We start from the raw sequence: 13,264 nt of genomic DNA, 5'->3' as shown, positions 1-13,264 counted from the left end.
TATAAATTTATGTTTTTTAATGTTTGCTGTAGAGAATGAGAATGAAGGTGCTGGAGTAGGAAAGGAAAGGGAGGAGGAGGCGAGACTGACAGGCAAGAGACAGGTGAGAGACAGGAGAGACAGGACCATGAAGGTGATGAGGATGCAACAACCAGCGTTTATAAACAAGAAGGGGACATTAGTGACTAAGGGGGAAAACATGATGGTCCTTAACAAGTGAAGTTGTCCCACTATCCCCAGCACAAATTTGGAGTAAAAAAAACGTTCATTTAATTCAAAATGGTTTGAAAACTTTTCCTGGTTGAAAAAGAAAGCCTTATCATCAAGGATATGCAGTGTGTTTTCAACTTGCTTGATAACATCATGTTCCCCACACTAACGCAGGTCATTCAGATCTCCCTCACAATCCTAGTCAACAGCTGGAGTTGTGAAAGGTCATTCAGTGTGTTGAGAAGGATCCACACTTGGCTGAGGTGCACAATGGGACAAGACAGGCTCCATCATCCTGCTATGTTCTCAGTTGAAAAGGAAGAACTTTCTAAGCTGAGTCACAGTCAAGTGATTGACCGCTTTGAAAAAATGAAAAATAGGAGGTACACTTTAATGCTCAAAAAATAAAAGAAAAACTTAGTTCGTGTTGAGTTAAACTTTCCCCTGAACTAAAACTCTGAAACCTAGGAATTAATGATTACTTCAGAATGTGTATAAGGAAACTTTTTATTTGTCAAAGTTGGTGATGTCTTATTTTTTATAGCTGCAATGTTGAAAATGTTCATGTTTGTTACACTCATTAATATCTCAACTAGTAATTTTGGTAGGAATGTATCAGGGTGGGGCAGTGTGCTCGTCTGTATTTGTGTATGGAAGAAGGGGCATATGCGGTAGGGGGCCAGTGCCCCAGTAAAGCTTTGTGCCTAGCAACGCCCCTGATAAACACAAAGGATTCATGCAGATTAAATTAATTTGTGTTATACTATCTTGACTGCCAGGCTCAGTGACAGAAATTAGCCTTGGGTGAAACCCTATTGAAAAATCATTGACTTTTAACTTTGTTAAGTAACAGCCAGCGGCTTTCAGGTCTTTAATTACAATTACGTTTTTTTTTGTTGTGTGTGTATCTTTCTGAAAGTGTGTAAAGTACTCTGTAACGTGGCATTTGCCTCAATCCCGACTTGTTTACCTTCCACTATATGTATAAGTACACTAGGGTGAGGAAAATGGTCAGATGGCTCTTATTTGTGTGGTCTTGCATACATGCATGCGTTCGTATTGATGGAAACACGTTAGGCCTGGTGGGAAAGCTCATTTAAATCGAGTGTATAGTCTATTAGCGTGGTTCCGTCTGTGAGTTTGTGTCTGCAGGGACTCTGACTGATAATGGAGTGTGAAATTAATCTCCAAAGGGAGGCAGAGCAAGAAGTGCCAAGCTGAGTAAGAAGGGACAAGAGGTAAAAAGCAGGGTGAATGAAGTTAAAGGGAGAAGAGAGACTGGTTGATGAGGAAAGGTGATGAATAGTTACAGTTAAACAGAGAAAGAGCAAAAAATATAGTTTTATAAATCAAAAACCATTTCACTTATTTTCTTTTTTTTTAGTCAGTCATTCGGCCTTTTGTCTAAAATAATGTGATGTACCAAACATCAAATGCATTTTTCTCTGATCATAACATGCCAAATCGTAAAGCAAAGGTTTCTCCGTACCATTGAGCTTTGAGTTGATGACTTTGCGGAGATTTCTGAATCTGAGAATGCATGCGGCACTACTGGAGAGGAACAACTCCCTGTGGAGATGAATAAATCTCCGGTGGGAGCAACTTTCCTTCTCAACCAGCAGGACATTTAGTGTCTAAAATGACACTCAAAAAAACAAGGCCTAGATTTTCAGTGTTTTTTTTTGTTTGTTTGTTTACTTTCTATGAATAGAAACACAAATAAAGAAGGCAAAGTTAAAGACTGTAACATCAACTGTAAATAATGGCCACAGGGATGGTAGAAACAGTTAATATTGCAGCAACAAACATTATTCAGTATGTCACCCAGAACACCATATCATAGAAGAAAATCTGCATCTGTTGAGCCTTGCTACCAAAACTGAAAGCTGCAGTTTCTGAGGGGTTTGCCTTCTTTGGGAAAAACAAACACTTGTTAAATACAACCCTTAACTCAACCCTACAGCGCTGCACATGTAAGAGGAATTTTACATTTTTTTTCATGTTTAAATGCATCCAGTTTTAAAAAACTAAGACTGCAGTTGCCAAAGAATTGGAAACTGGTCTCCTATTGAGGTGTAGGCTATTTTAAAATTTGTTCTTGGTCTGAATTCTCTAACAGCATTTTTTCACTGAAGTAGAGTTTGCAGCAAGTCTAACAGCAATATTGATTTAAAGAAACAAAACAGGGCAAACAGAAAATGTATGTGTTACATAACAGGTTGAAATACAAAATAAATTTTATAGTCAACCTTTTGATTTTCTAGCACTTTGCTTTTCATAGGATTTTTTTTTCGATCCAAGAATCTGGTTCTTCTCGGTTAGAGGCACACTGGGGCAATAAATTCTACTACTAAAATTCCCAGAAAGGTCAAATGACCAAACTGGTTTGTATATGTCCGAACTTGTGTGTCTGTGTAATTCAATGAAGGATATTGTTGTTTTTCTGCAGGGTACAGGGCGCTATGCCATCTACATTGCCAACTATGCCAGTGGAAATGTAGGCCCTCACGCTCTGATAGAGATGGACGAGGCAGCCAGTGACCTTTCACAGGGAGTTGTTGCCCTCTCCAATGTTGCAGAACAAGCTGGAGTTAACAAACTTATTGGTGGGTATCAAGCACTTATCTAAATTGTGAAATGTATATGTTTGTGCCATCTGACCTTACTGCATTATGCCGAAAAGCATGAGAAATTTGAAACCATAGATTCTAAAATTTAAAAACAAAAACAGGAGGTTGTTTTTGTTTAAGCGAAATATCTTAAAGTACCTCTATATCTTTACAGAAAAGTTGGTGGAACAGGCCCCGCATAGGTATAGAAAATATACCTTAGACCACACCAATGTAACCTTGATAGTATCTGTTATTTGTTGTAAAGGACAACTATAGTGTCACCTTGAACTATTGTAAAAATACAGCAGGTTAGAGATGTAGCTACACAAAATCCCAGAGGCAGCTAGTAGTGCAACAGTAAATAAGATCTCTAATTATTTCTGTAAAATTAGTTTAAGTTATTTTAAATAGTTGTCTACATTCAATATTTATACAATAAACAGAACAAATATATTATTAATAATAAAATATGAATTCCTTCTTCCTGTTGCTTGTTTACGTGACAAAGAAACCTATTTTTCTTTGTCACTATTCAAAATAGAAGCAGCTGTTCAAGATGTGTCTTAATTTGCAAAACTCAGAAAATGGCTAATCAGAAAAATAATTACCTAAAAAATGTTTATATTTAGTTATCTTTAGAGAAAAATAGATCCTAGAAATGGTACTGTAAAAAACAAGGACAGATTTATCTTGCCACTAAATGTGCCACAGATTGTTGGGCTCGCTTTTTGGCAGCAAGACTATTATTCCTATTGCCACATTGCCAGACAGGACACTGTAAAAAAAATAAATAAATAAATAAATAAATAGTTCCGCAGATTAGCATTTTGGGTTAAACAAGTCCTAATGCCAACAAGTAATTAGAAGGCACGTCTTTGCAAAAAGATATAAATCAAAAGCTTGGGTGTTGAATTTGCTTCAATGCATCCATCCATCCATCCATCCATCCATCCATCCATCCATCCATCTTCTCCTGGTTATTCCGTCAGGGTCACGGTGGGGCCCGTGTCTATCTAAGGCAGTCTTTGGGCGAGAGGCGGGGTATACCCTTGCCAGTCTGTAGCAGTGAAACACAAAGCCATACTTTACCATGTGGAAACCAGTTGAATGCTCATATGTATTATACAAAATACTTTGTCCACATTTTAAGTAAAACAAGAACACAAATTCACATACAGTCACACTTAAAGGTATTGTGGAGGATTTTTGTGAATTTTTTAAAAGACTGGCCCTCTCCAGTAAAAAAAAAAAAAATGCACATGCACAACCCTGCTTTCCCAAGAGGGAACGCCTATTAAATGCATGCAAGAGCATGCAAAAAAGCCCATTTCTCCTCATGTACACTCTGTTTAAAAGGTTCTGTTCTCATAGCTCAGAGGTCAAGGATTAGCGCACCGCTGTCCGGATCCAGACCCACCTGCTGGCTAATCTGGACCCAACCTGATTTAAAACATTAATAAATTACCGCATATTGTTCGACGACAACAGGCTCACGAATGAGCATCTTGCAAAACATGCGCTTTAGAATGGCTTTGTCGCCATTCAACCCCAGGTTTAAAAATCAACGTAAAGCCCACTTCTTTTATTAAGCCATAAAAAAAGAAAAAACAAAAATAACAAACAGTCAGTTCAGGTGTTTTATAAAATATGTGAATCAGGAAATTGTCTATATACCAAACTGAATGGTTGCTGTTCTCTACTTAAAAAAAAAACCCTTTTGGTTTTTAAATTGGAACCTTTTTTTTTTTTTTTTTCTATTTTTTTTATTTAAAAATTAAATGTATAGCATGGTTTCATAAAAAAACTCATTTTATTTCAGTGTTAAATTCTGTTTAAAGTAAAAGATAATAATTAAAAATGTCTATGGACCTTTACTTTAATGATTTTCTTTATTCCGACCTTGCTGATGTTTAATTGGTTACCCCTGCCATAGCTCATACAAGGTTACTGTGTCATAATGTCCTCCCTAACCCCTAAATGCATATTGTTTAAAACTTAACAAACAGGTTTCAGCCTATATTAGTTGCATTGTCTCCAGCTTTAGAGTCCTAAAAGTCACTATTCCCTTAACTTAGCCTCTCCATTCAGTGTTGAACCAGTGATGTACGGAAAAGCGGAGCAGTAAATGCCAGAGAGCTGAACCTAACTATGATTTGTTTCCGTATAACGAAGACCAAGATCATGCATTAATGAAACTTTATTGTAACCACCAAGAAGTCCTTGGTGTCAGTGGTACAGTAAGTTCTCAAAATGGACAATGACTTTGGGTTTGAGAGCGACATAATGAATCTTCATCATCTCAGATTCCTTTTTTTTTACATGAAGGACATCATTTGATCCACCCAGGGGGGAAGAGGGAGCTGGTTCAGAGGTACAGTGAGTGATGTCCACTGGATGGCTTTGTCATCAAACTGCTCTTAATCAGAGCAGATGGACAGCCTGAGAAGTTGTATATCTGATGGTTACATATCTCTGGAGAGGCATTTTGTGGTTTATTGCTGTTGGGGGCAAGTGATATTTGTCTGGGCTGATGAAGCGGGCCAGTAAATCAGAAGCAGGGCCTGGCTCACAGCACTGACTGCACAGAGAAAGGGCAATCAAAGCCCCGTCAGCTACATAATTAAACTCTGCTGGTCTGAGATGAAAAACTGTAGCGATATGCTTCACTCTATAGGAAGTCACTGGAAAATCATGGGGTGATATTCATTGTGCACTGTGATTTTTTTTCTTCCTAGTGATTAAAGTACTGCTATGATTTGTTTAATGCAAAACATCTCAGTATGTGAGGTATCACTGTTCAGTTGCGCTTCCCTTTGTAATTGTTTACCTGCGTTTGTGGCCATCAGAGTTAGTCTGTGTCAGCAAAAAAGACCTACACTGATCTAAGCAAATAGACCAAAAACACTCTAATGATCTCTTTTAATTTCCTTTTGTCATGGTTCTAATCTCTCTCTGTTTCCTTGATACACAATTTCACCTTTACAGCTCCATGCTTTTATTTTTTTAATAAAAACATCTCACCATTTAGGTAGCTGCCTCATTTTATCTTACAGAGCAATCTTCTCTTACTTTATCCATCTGCACAGGGGGAAGAGGTGTCGTTGTTGGGCCAATTGTTAGTCAAACTCTATCGGATATCTTCTGTGACAATGAGTATGGATCCAACTTCCTGTTTAGGAATAATGGTGACGGGACTTTTACTGATGTTGCACAGCAGGCTGGTAAGGATAATGTATAGTGTAAATTTAAAGAAACATTACATATCTATTATTTAGTGTAAGAGAACCATTGTGTATATATTTTTAGGAGTGGAGGACCCTATGCAGCATGGCAGAGGGGTGGCGTTGGCAGACTTCAACCGTGATGGCAGGACTGACATTGTCTATGGGAACTGGAATGGACCTCATCGCTTGTACATACAGCTGAATAACCGCAAACAAAAATTTAAGGTAAAGGCCTGATGTCTTTGATTAATAATAAATGTGCACTTTAAAGCCTCAGTTTTGAAGGGTTACTTCCATCTAGTGGTGAGCTAAAGGAATAACATGCTCTGGTGCCTCGCCAATAAAAACACAATAACTACAATACTATGGAGGCTGCAGGTAAATGACTTTTCCTAGTTATTTCTCCTTTTTCTTTTTCTTAGTTACTTGAACAAAAAGGATGAATGGACCTACATACATAAAACATCAGCGGGAAATAAAGTTTAACCGCCCCCCCATCTTGGGGCTTTTAGACTGGACGCAGTGTGTGCTGTGCTTATTGCTTTTTGTTGACTGCACGCCTGCATGACACTCTAATTTCAGCATATTTGAACTTTAAGCCTGCCGTGCTTTGACCTCTCTTGGTGCTGCACTATGCTTGGTGCAACTCTTTGTGCCCTTTCACGCCCCATGCCATTGAAAATAATGGATTTCAGAGCGCAGCAGTGTGCGCGTCAAGTCGGGTCCAAAAGCCCCTTTATATTTATGTAAAGTTTAGAATGCCTATCTGTCTTACAAAACATGACTTGATAGTGATAATTGTGATATTTATAGAAAATAGAAGTTGGTTCTCCATTGGCTTGAAACATTAGTTTTGCTTTGTCACAGGTATTGAAATGTTTAAAAAAAAAACTGTTCTCAGTTTTCTTCTATTAGTATAGAGATACATTGGTTTTCACTGTTAAGTTATTTAGGTTAGTTATTTCTGATTATATAGAGATTAAACACTTATTAGATAAATTCATGTTGGAACTCATAAACCAGAGCAACCTTATCAACTTCGTAAACATTTTGGCTGTTTGAACACAGTTTTTTATTCATTATAGAGAGTTCAATAAGTTGTGCAAAAAAAGGGAAAAGCATCTTTTAGTATTAACAGAATTTATTCAAGGAAAGTATAAAACAATGGATGATAAGCACATAATACAGAAAATAAAGTTCACCTTAGGCCAGGACCACTACATAAGCATATGAGTTGCACCAAAGAATAAGGTAGATCCTCAGTATTTATCCTGACTCAGTCAGGGCAACCTACACGTCTTATCTGCTGCTTTTTATTTATTTATTTGATAGCGATAGTTTCATGAATCATGTCACACACTACAACATTTTAGCTAAGGCTTATTCTCAATGCCTGTCCCCAGTTAGGCTTTTACACAAAACACAGTGACTGTACACAAGGCACAACAGAACAAATTACATACTAAAACATCACAGATACAGGATCAGGTCAGCTAGATTATTAACGTTACACTGAAAGCGCGTACACACACCAACCCCTAAGTTTCCAAAACAAGGCCAGGAAACCACAAGGTCTCCCTACTTCTAACCCCAGGGTTTCACTCAATGCATGAACCACAGGTGTACGTGCCGCGGTTTCTGCCCAGTACCCTATTCCACTAGGAGTATTCAGTGCAGAGCACCTTTGAGCAGTTGGACTTGGATCATGAGGATATAATCATCGCTTGATAGTAGCATACTGTACACTTTAAATTGCATAATTACGTGGTTATTTAGACAGTACAGCAGTCACTTGCATGCCTGCTCTTTATCTGGTGACGTTACTTTTCAGCCTGTGCCTTTTCCTTTCTGGTGTTATCTTTATAAAATAGATGAGTTTTGTCATAAAATTGTGTGTTTTTCTAATAATTGAACATTTTATTGATCTCACATTGGAGAAATGTACCTGTGCATTTAATCCATCTCCTTGGGGAGCAGTGGGCTGCCATTGTGTTGCGCCCGGAGAGCATAAGGTTTTGCTCAGGAACCCAAAGTAGAGGCTGTGGGGATCCAACCGGGTACTTGCAGACCTCTCAGAACGTGTCTCTATAAAGAGAGAGTGTTCAGTAGCTATGTGCTGGAATCGCAGGTAATATGGTTCTGATGTTTCAGACAGTGTTGCCAGATAGAGGTTTTCCAGTCCAAACATCTGTTAAAAACTGCCACATTGCGTAAAAACCTGCCCAATTAATAAATTGTAATAATTACTGTGTGAACATTAACACACTTCAGTGCAACTTTATTCAACACTAAATGTCAGAACAAAATGCTACAATAAAAAAAAATCTGCCCTGAGTTGTTTTCCATAAACAACTCTGACCCAGCCACCACAGCGATGTCAGATCCAGTGAGTGTCATGTGACACATCACGTAAACGGTACTAACATGTTTGCAGATGGATTCATAAACATGTAGACTACTCCTCTTTTTTATATGTAGAAGACAAACTATAATCAGTGCGTTCACACAAATATGCTAAGCTTATTTTTACCTAACTGAATTAATTATATTTATTATGGTTGATTTTGAATCCTTACCTTTAATGCTTATTAGATTGTTGGCTGAAACATTGAACATCTGAAGGCTTTTACTCTAGTGAACTATAATATAATCCATTGTGATTTGTGAACAGTAGATGGTTGAATAAAATCTCCCCAATAACTGTCGAGGAGGACGGAATGTGTGTGAAAAAGCTGTTTAGACTGGCGATTTGATATATGGAGCGTGAGGTGTTAATTGGACCAAGCGCTAAATCCCAAAAGCAGTGGTTTTCTCAACTATCTTTAAAAAATTCCTCCTCCAACCAGAACGCATTGATCATCAGCGCCAGGTTTATCACACCAGATCCCCCTGCTGCTAAAACTAGCATAATTTGTGGTGCCACTACACTAGTTCTCTAGTGTAAACACAAGAGAACACTAAACATTAGGGATTCAGGGAGGCTTTGCTATGAACTAGTAATGATGAATGATTGGTGGACATGTGTTTTAATAACTCAAAAACCACCAGTCCGACTCCTCACCATCCCAAATTATCTCCACCCACCCAACGCTGGTTTCAGCGTAAAATGCAATCCACATTCCACAATCTGCACATGTAGTATTTAACTTTGAAACACCACTTTGCCTTTTAGCAACGGACTACGTGCCTGAAGGACCCTCTCTACTCCAGATTTATGTGGAATTGAAGCATCAAACGTGAAAAATAGCTGCGGAATTTAGAGAGGCGTCCAGCGATGGACGTTTCACTGGATTGCTTCAGGGACGCTCCATGGCATGGGATTCCCTTTGTTCCGTAAAATCTCTTGGTAACAAACACAGTTGGACTGCCCGTCTAACTAACTTACGAGTCAATATTTCAACACCAGATGTCTCCAGAAATATAACAGGAAGCTTTGGCAGCCCCGCGTGGAGTGGGGTGCAGGATGTCACAGATGTAAACAGAAATAAAGACATAACTTAAACATCCATACATCCATCTAAACCATTATCTGACACGCTTGTCCCAAGTGGGGTCGCAAGGGGTGCTGGTGCCTATCTCCAGCAGTCAATTGGCCAGAGGCATAACTTAAACAGAAAACAATAATTTAGAAGAAATTAACTCTCAATAAAGTAAATGATTTAAACTTTCTCCCTGCACCATATTTTTGGCATAGATTTTTTAAAATACTCTGCATGCTGAGTTCATCAATTTCAGACAGAACTATTTTCTTAATCCAGTCTCCATTCCTCTTATTTTGCAAACAAAAACTTTTCATTTAAATTCAGATAATCTGCATCAGAACGGTGATGTGAACTTAAATATAAGAAACCAGATAGCTGAGTGGTGTGTAGTAGTGACAAGACAAGAGATCTTTTCCCACATGGATCTCTAATGATCTTCATTTTAAAACAAAACAAAAAAACAGGTCTGTTAGTCAAAACTATGTGATTTTTTTTTCATAAGGTCACCTGGAGTAAAGCTATAGAGAGAGTAACCAAAAAACAATACAGTTTTACTTTCTGATGCTGTAGTAAGTTGTTTTATTTGTAATAAAAGAAGGAAATAGGAATGAGGCTCCAACTTTTGACTAAAGTTATAGAATTGTTTTTGTAAGGAAAGCACTTTGTATTTCTATATCCCAGATGATAAAAAACATTTTTTCTTAACTTTGTAGTCATGCAGCCTGTCTAGTTTACATTGTTTATCTGTGTGAAAGTTGATAAGTGACAATAAATATATATTTTTTTATCTTAACCACCATTTCTGATTATTGTAAAGTAATTGTTTATATACTCTCATAGAAGTTGAGCAATCTACTGTCTAGCTATTTATTCATCTATTCTCTATTCATCGATGGAGGATCATATTTGAAGGCATAATTTCATTTGAACAACAGAGAAATGGTGTGAAGAAAACTTTTCTGCAGATATGATTAAGTACTCACTTTTGTTAAACAAATGGGACTCCACCTCATTCAGCCAAGATGCAAAACAGGATAGAGATCTTGTTTATCTGCAAAAAATATTTATATCCAATAAGTCTTTACTAAACTACAACATATTTTTTTTATGGCACACATAGTGTAATCAGTAAGGTCATAACAGTCTGGGAGTGAGGTTTATAGTACTCTCTCCAAGTGCCACATTTTCAAACATGGAACATGTATTATCTAATAACTCATGAAAAAAGGATCCCTGTCTTTGATACAGTTAAAGCTGAACATGTTTACTGCTATTTCCATTATGTTGATAATACAAAAATGCTATTTTTATTTTCAAAATATACACAGATGAAACTACCATTCAGATGTGAAAGAAGAAGTTGTGAAAATTGACAGAAATAATTCTAACTGAAGCTGGATGGGTAATCCAAGCTTTTTCTGATTGAGGGCAAGTCTTTAACTGGGATTTTTACCATCAAATAAAACATTTCACCTACTGATTTATAATTTGTGAGTGCTGATCTCCATTCCTTATTTTCTAACTGAAATCAATGCCTAATGTGAACCCAGGGCAAAACAAATCTAACCTATTGTCACAGAGACTATCTTATCAGTGCTAACAATTGGCCAATAAATTTATTGGATCAATGACTCCAGCAGTATGCATGTGTTGGGTTTTGGGTCGTTATGTCAAATAGCGAAGGGGTAAAGGGATCAGCTGTGCTGTGTAAATCTACAGGCCCTTTGTGCGCCTTGATCTACCTCTCCCTGCCTTCCCCCATCATTTATACTGTATATTAATGTCACTGGAGTCATTTTTATAAGGGTCACCAAAGGGGTTAATGTACAATGCTTAGCCCCAACACAGTTTCATCAGATCAACACACAAGTGTCTCTACACACACGGAAAAGGCAAAAAATGAATATGAAAGACAATATGTTGAATCATAAGGCAAAAAAGAAAACACACTAAAGACCCCCCAGAATGCTCACACTTTCATTATTATCCAGTGTTGACCTATGGCTTGAATAATGAAGCAGTTGTATCACTTCAGTAAACCAGCACTTAAATTTGGCTGAGCTAGCAGCTTTTCTTAATGGAAACTGCAGATTAGGCCTTCAGTTTTAATTAAAATCTGTTAGTTAAGATGTTCTTTCCACTAGGTTGAAAATACATATAATTACACATAGAAACAATACAGAAAATCTGTTTAGATATTTGGAAAGATGACTGAGCAAAAGTTCAGGCAGCATATATCATTTTTCTTAGTCATTGTAAATATGTCTGAAGTGTAATTCTATCGTTATTAATTAGATATTTGGCTGAATGTTTGTTTTTCCTGAGATTTTATTATGTCCTGTTTTGTTTATTATATGCAATTTATGATAGATTACCTTTAATTTTATGATGGTCTTAGCCATAAACCCTGTACAAAAAATTTACTTTACTATACAAAGGCTTATATTATCTAGTTGAACGTTACACATTTTGTGACATAACCATGGCAAGTTTTCAGTATTTTAACTGTGTATCTAATAACCAACACATAGTAGAACATCCTTGATAAGTGTAAAGATTCAATCTTCAGGGAAGAATTGTGGTTGAAAAAAAAATCCTGAATGATTGTTATCAGCAATAACTGAAAAGTTTGGTGAAATTAATTAGAAAAAAAACAACAGAATTCCAGGCTACTTTTTTGTAGTGAAAGTAAGAACATTTCTACATGCACAAAAACTCTAGATTGGGACTGAACAGCTGCCTTGCCTTAAACAAAATACTGATCAGTGAGATTAACCTGAAAAAGGCTTCAGTTTACCAGCGAGCAGAAAGTTTGGATTCTGGACCAATGGAAGAAGGTCATATGTTTAGATGACTTCATATTTACCCTGTTCCAAACTGATGGGCGCTTCAAGAGCAACACCTGAAGTCATGCACCCATCATGCCTAGTTTCTACACACTAGGCAGTGCTATGATCTGGGGTTGCTGCAGGTCTAGTGTTCAGCAACACTGTGTGAATGAATGAATGTTTTTTTTCTTCCTTGATGGCATATGCTTTTTCCAAGATGACAGTGGTAGGATTCATAGAGCTTGCATTGCTCCCAAAGAGTGTTTCAGGGAATGTGGGATTTTTTCACATATGGAGTCCAGACCTTTACCCCATTAAGAATCATTGGGCTGTGCTGGAGAATGGGCAGCAGTTAGACTAGCTTTATCATGCAAGATCTAAATCGAAAAATGAATTCAACACTGGCTGGAAATAAATCTTGTGACATTGCACAAGCTTATTGAAACGATGCGAAAGCAAATGTGTGTTGTAATCAAAGCTAATGCTACGTTCACACCGGACGCAGCAAGAGCAGCAAAATCGCGTCTGCTGCTTCATTTTTGCTGCTTGTACCAGTCAGTTCTGACGCGCGGCTGAAGCAGCTTTGCTGCATTGACTTCATGGTGCAAAAGTGTGTCTGACGCGCGTTGGGCGGAGCTACTCTATCCTTTCTTTGCCTTGCGGCTATATTTGCTGTGTTCAGTGGGAATAAAGTTGTTTTAATATGTTTTTAAGTGAGAAAATACACCTGAAAACTTCATCAGTGCAGTCAGTTCATCCAGATTATAATCCTGCCTTCCAATATTATTTCTGTCGAAGCCGCTCAGACCCCGACAGCAACCTCTGGCCCGGTCGCCTCCTCGCGGTTCACCGCGGCGGCTGGTGGGTGTTTTTCATCTAAATAATCCAAACTGCAGGCAGCAGGATAA

At 37.7% G+C, this 13,264-nt stretch overlaps 1 protein-coding gene across 1 annotated transcript in view; it reads left to right on the top strand.

Moving 5' to 3' along the window:
* The window catches only part of crtac1 (cartilage acidic protein 1), a 35,222-nt gene that overhangs the window by 9,472 nt on the left and 12,486 nt on the right, over positions 1-13,264 (top strand). Inside the window, exons 5-7 of the mRNA XM_015383250.1 lie at positions 2,660-2,816; positions 5,909-6,043; positions 6,129-6,271. Of these exons, the coding sequence (XP_015238736.1) occupies positions 2,660-2,816; positions 5,909-6,043; positions 6,129-6,271 (435 nt within the window). The remainder of the gene's footprint in view (positions 1-2,659; positions 2,817-5,908; positions 6,044-6,128; positions 6,272-13,264) is intronic.

The sequence above is a fragment of the Cyprinodon variegatus genome, unplaced genomic scaffold, assembly GCF_000732505.1.
Source record: "Cyprinodon variegatus isolate N-32 unplaced genomic scaffold, C_variegatus-1.0 Scaffold1, whole genome shotgun sequence".
Classification (NCBI taxonomy): Eukaryota; Metazoa; Chordata; class Actinopteri; order Cyprinodontiformes; family Cyprinodontidae; genus Cyprinodon; species Cyprinodon variegatus.
The sequence above is the reverse complement of the archived record's forward strand: the minus strand, read 5'-3'. Positions and strand labels throughout refer to the sequence as shown.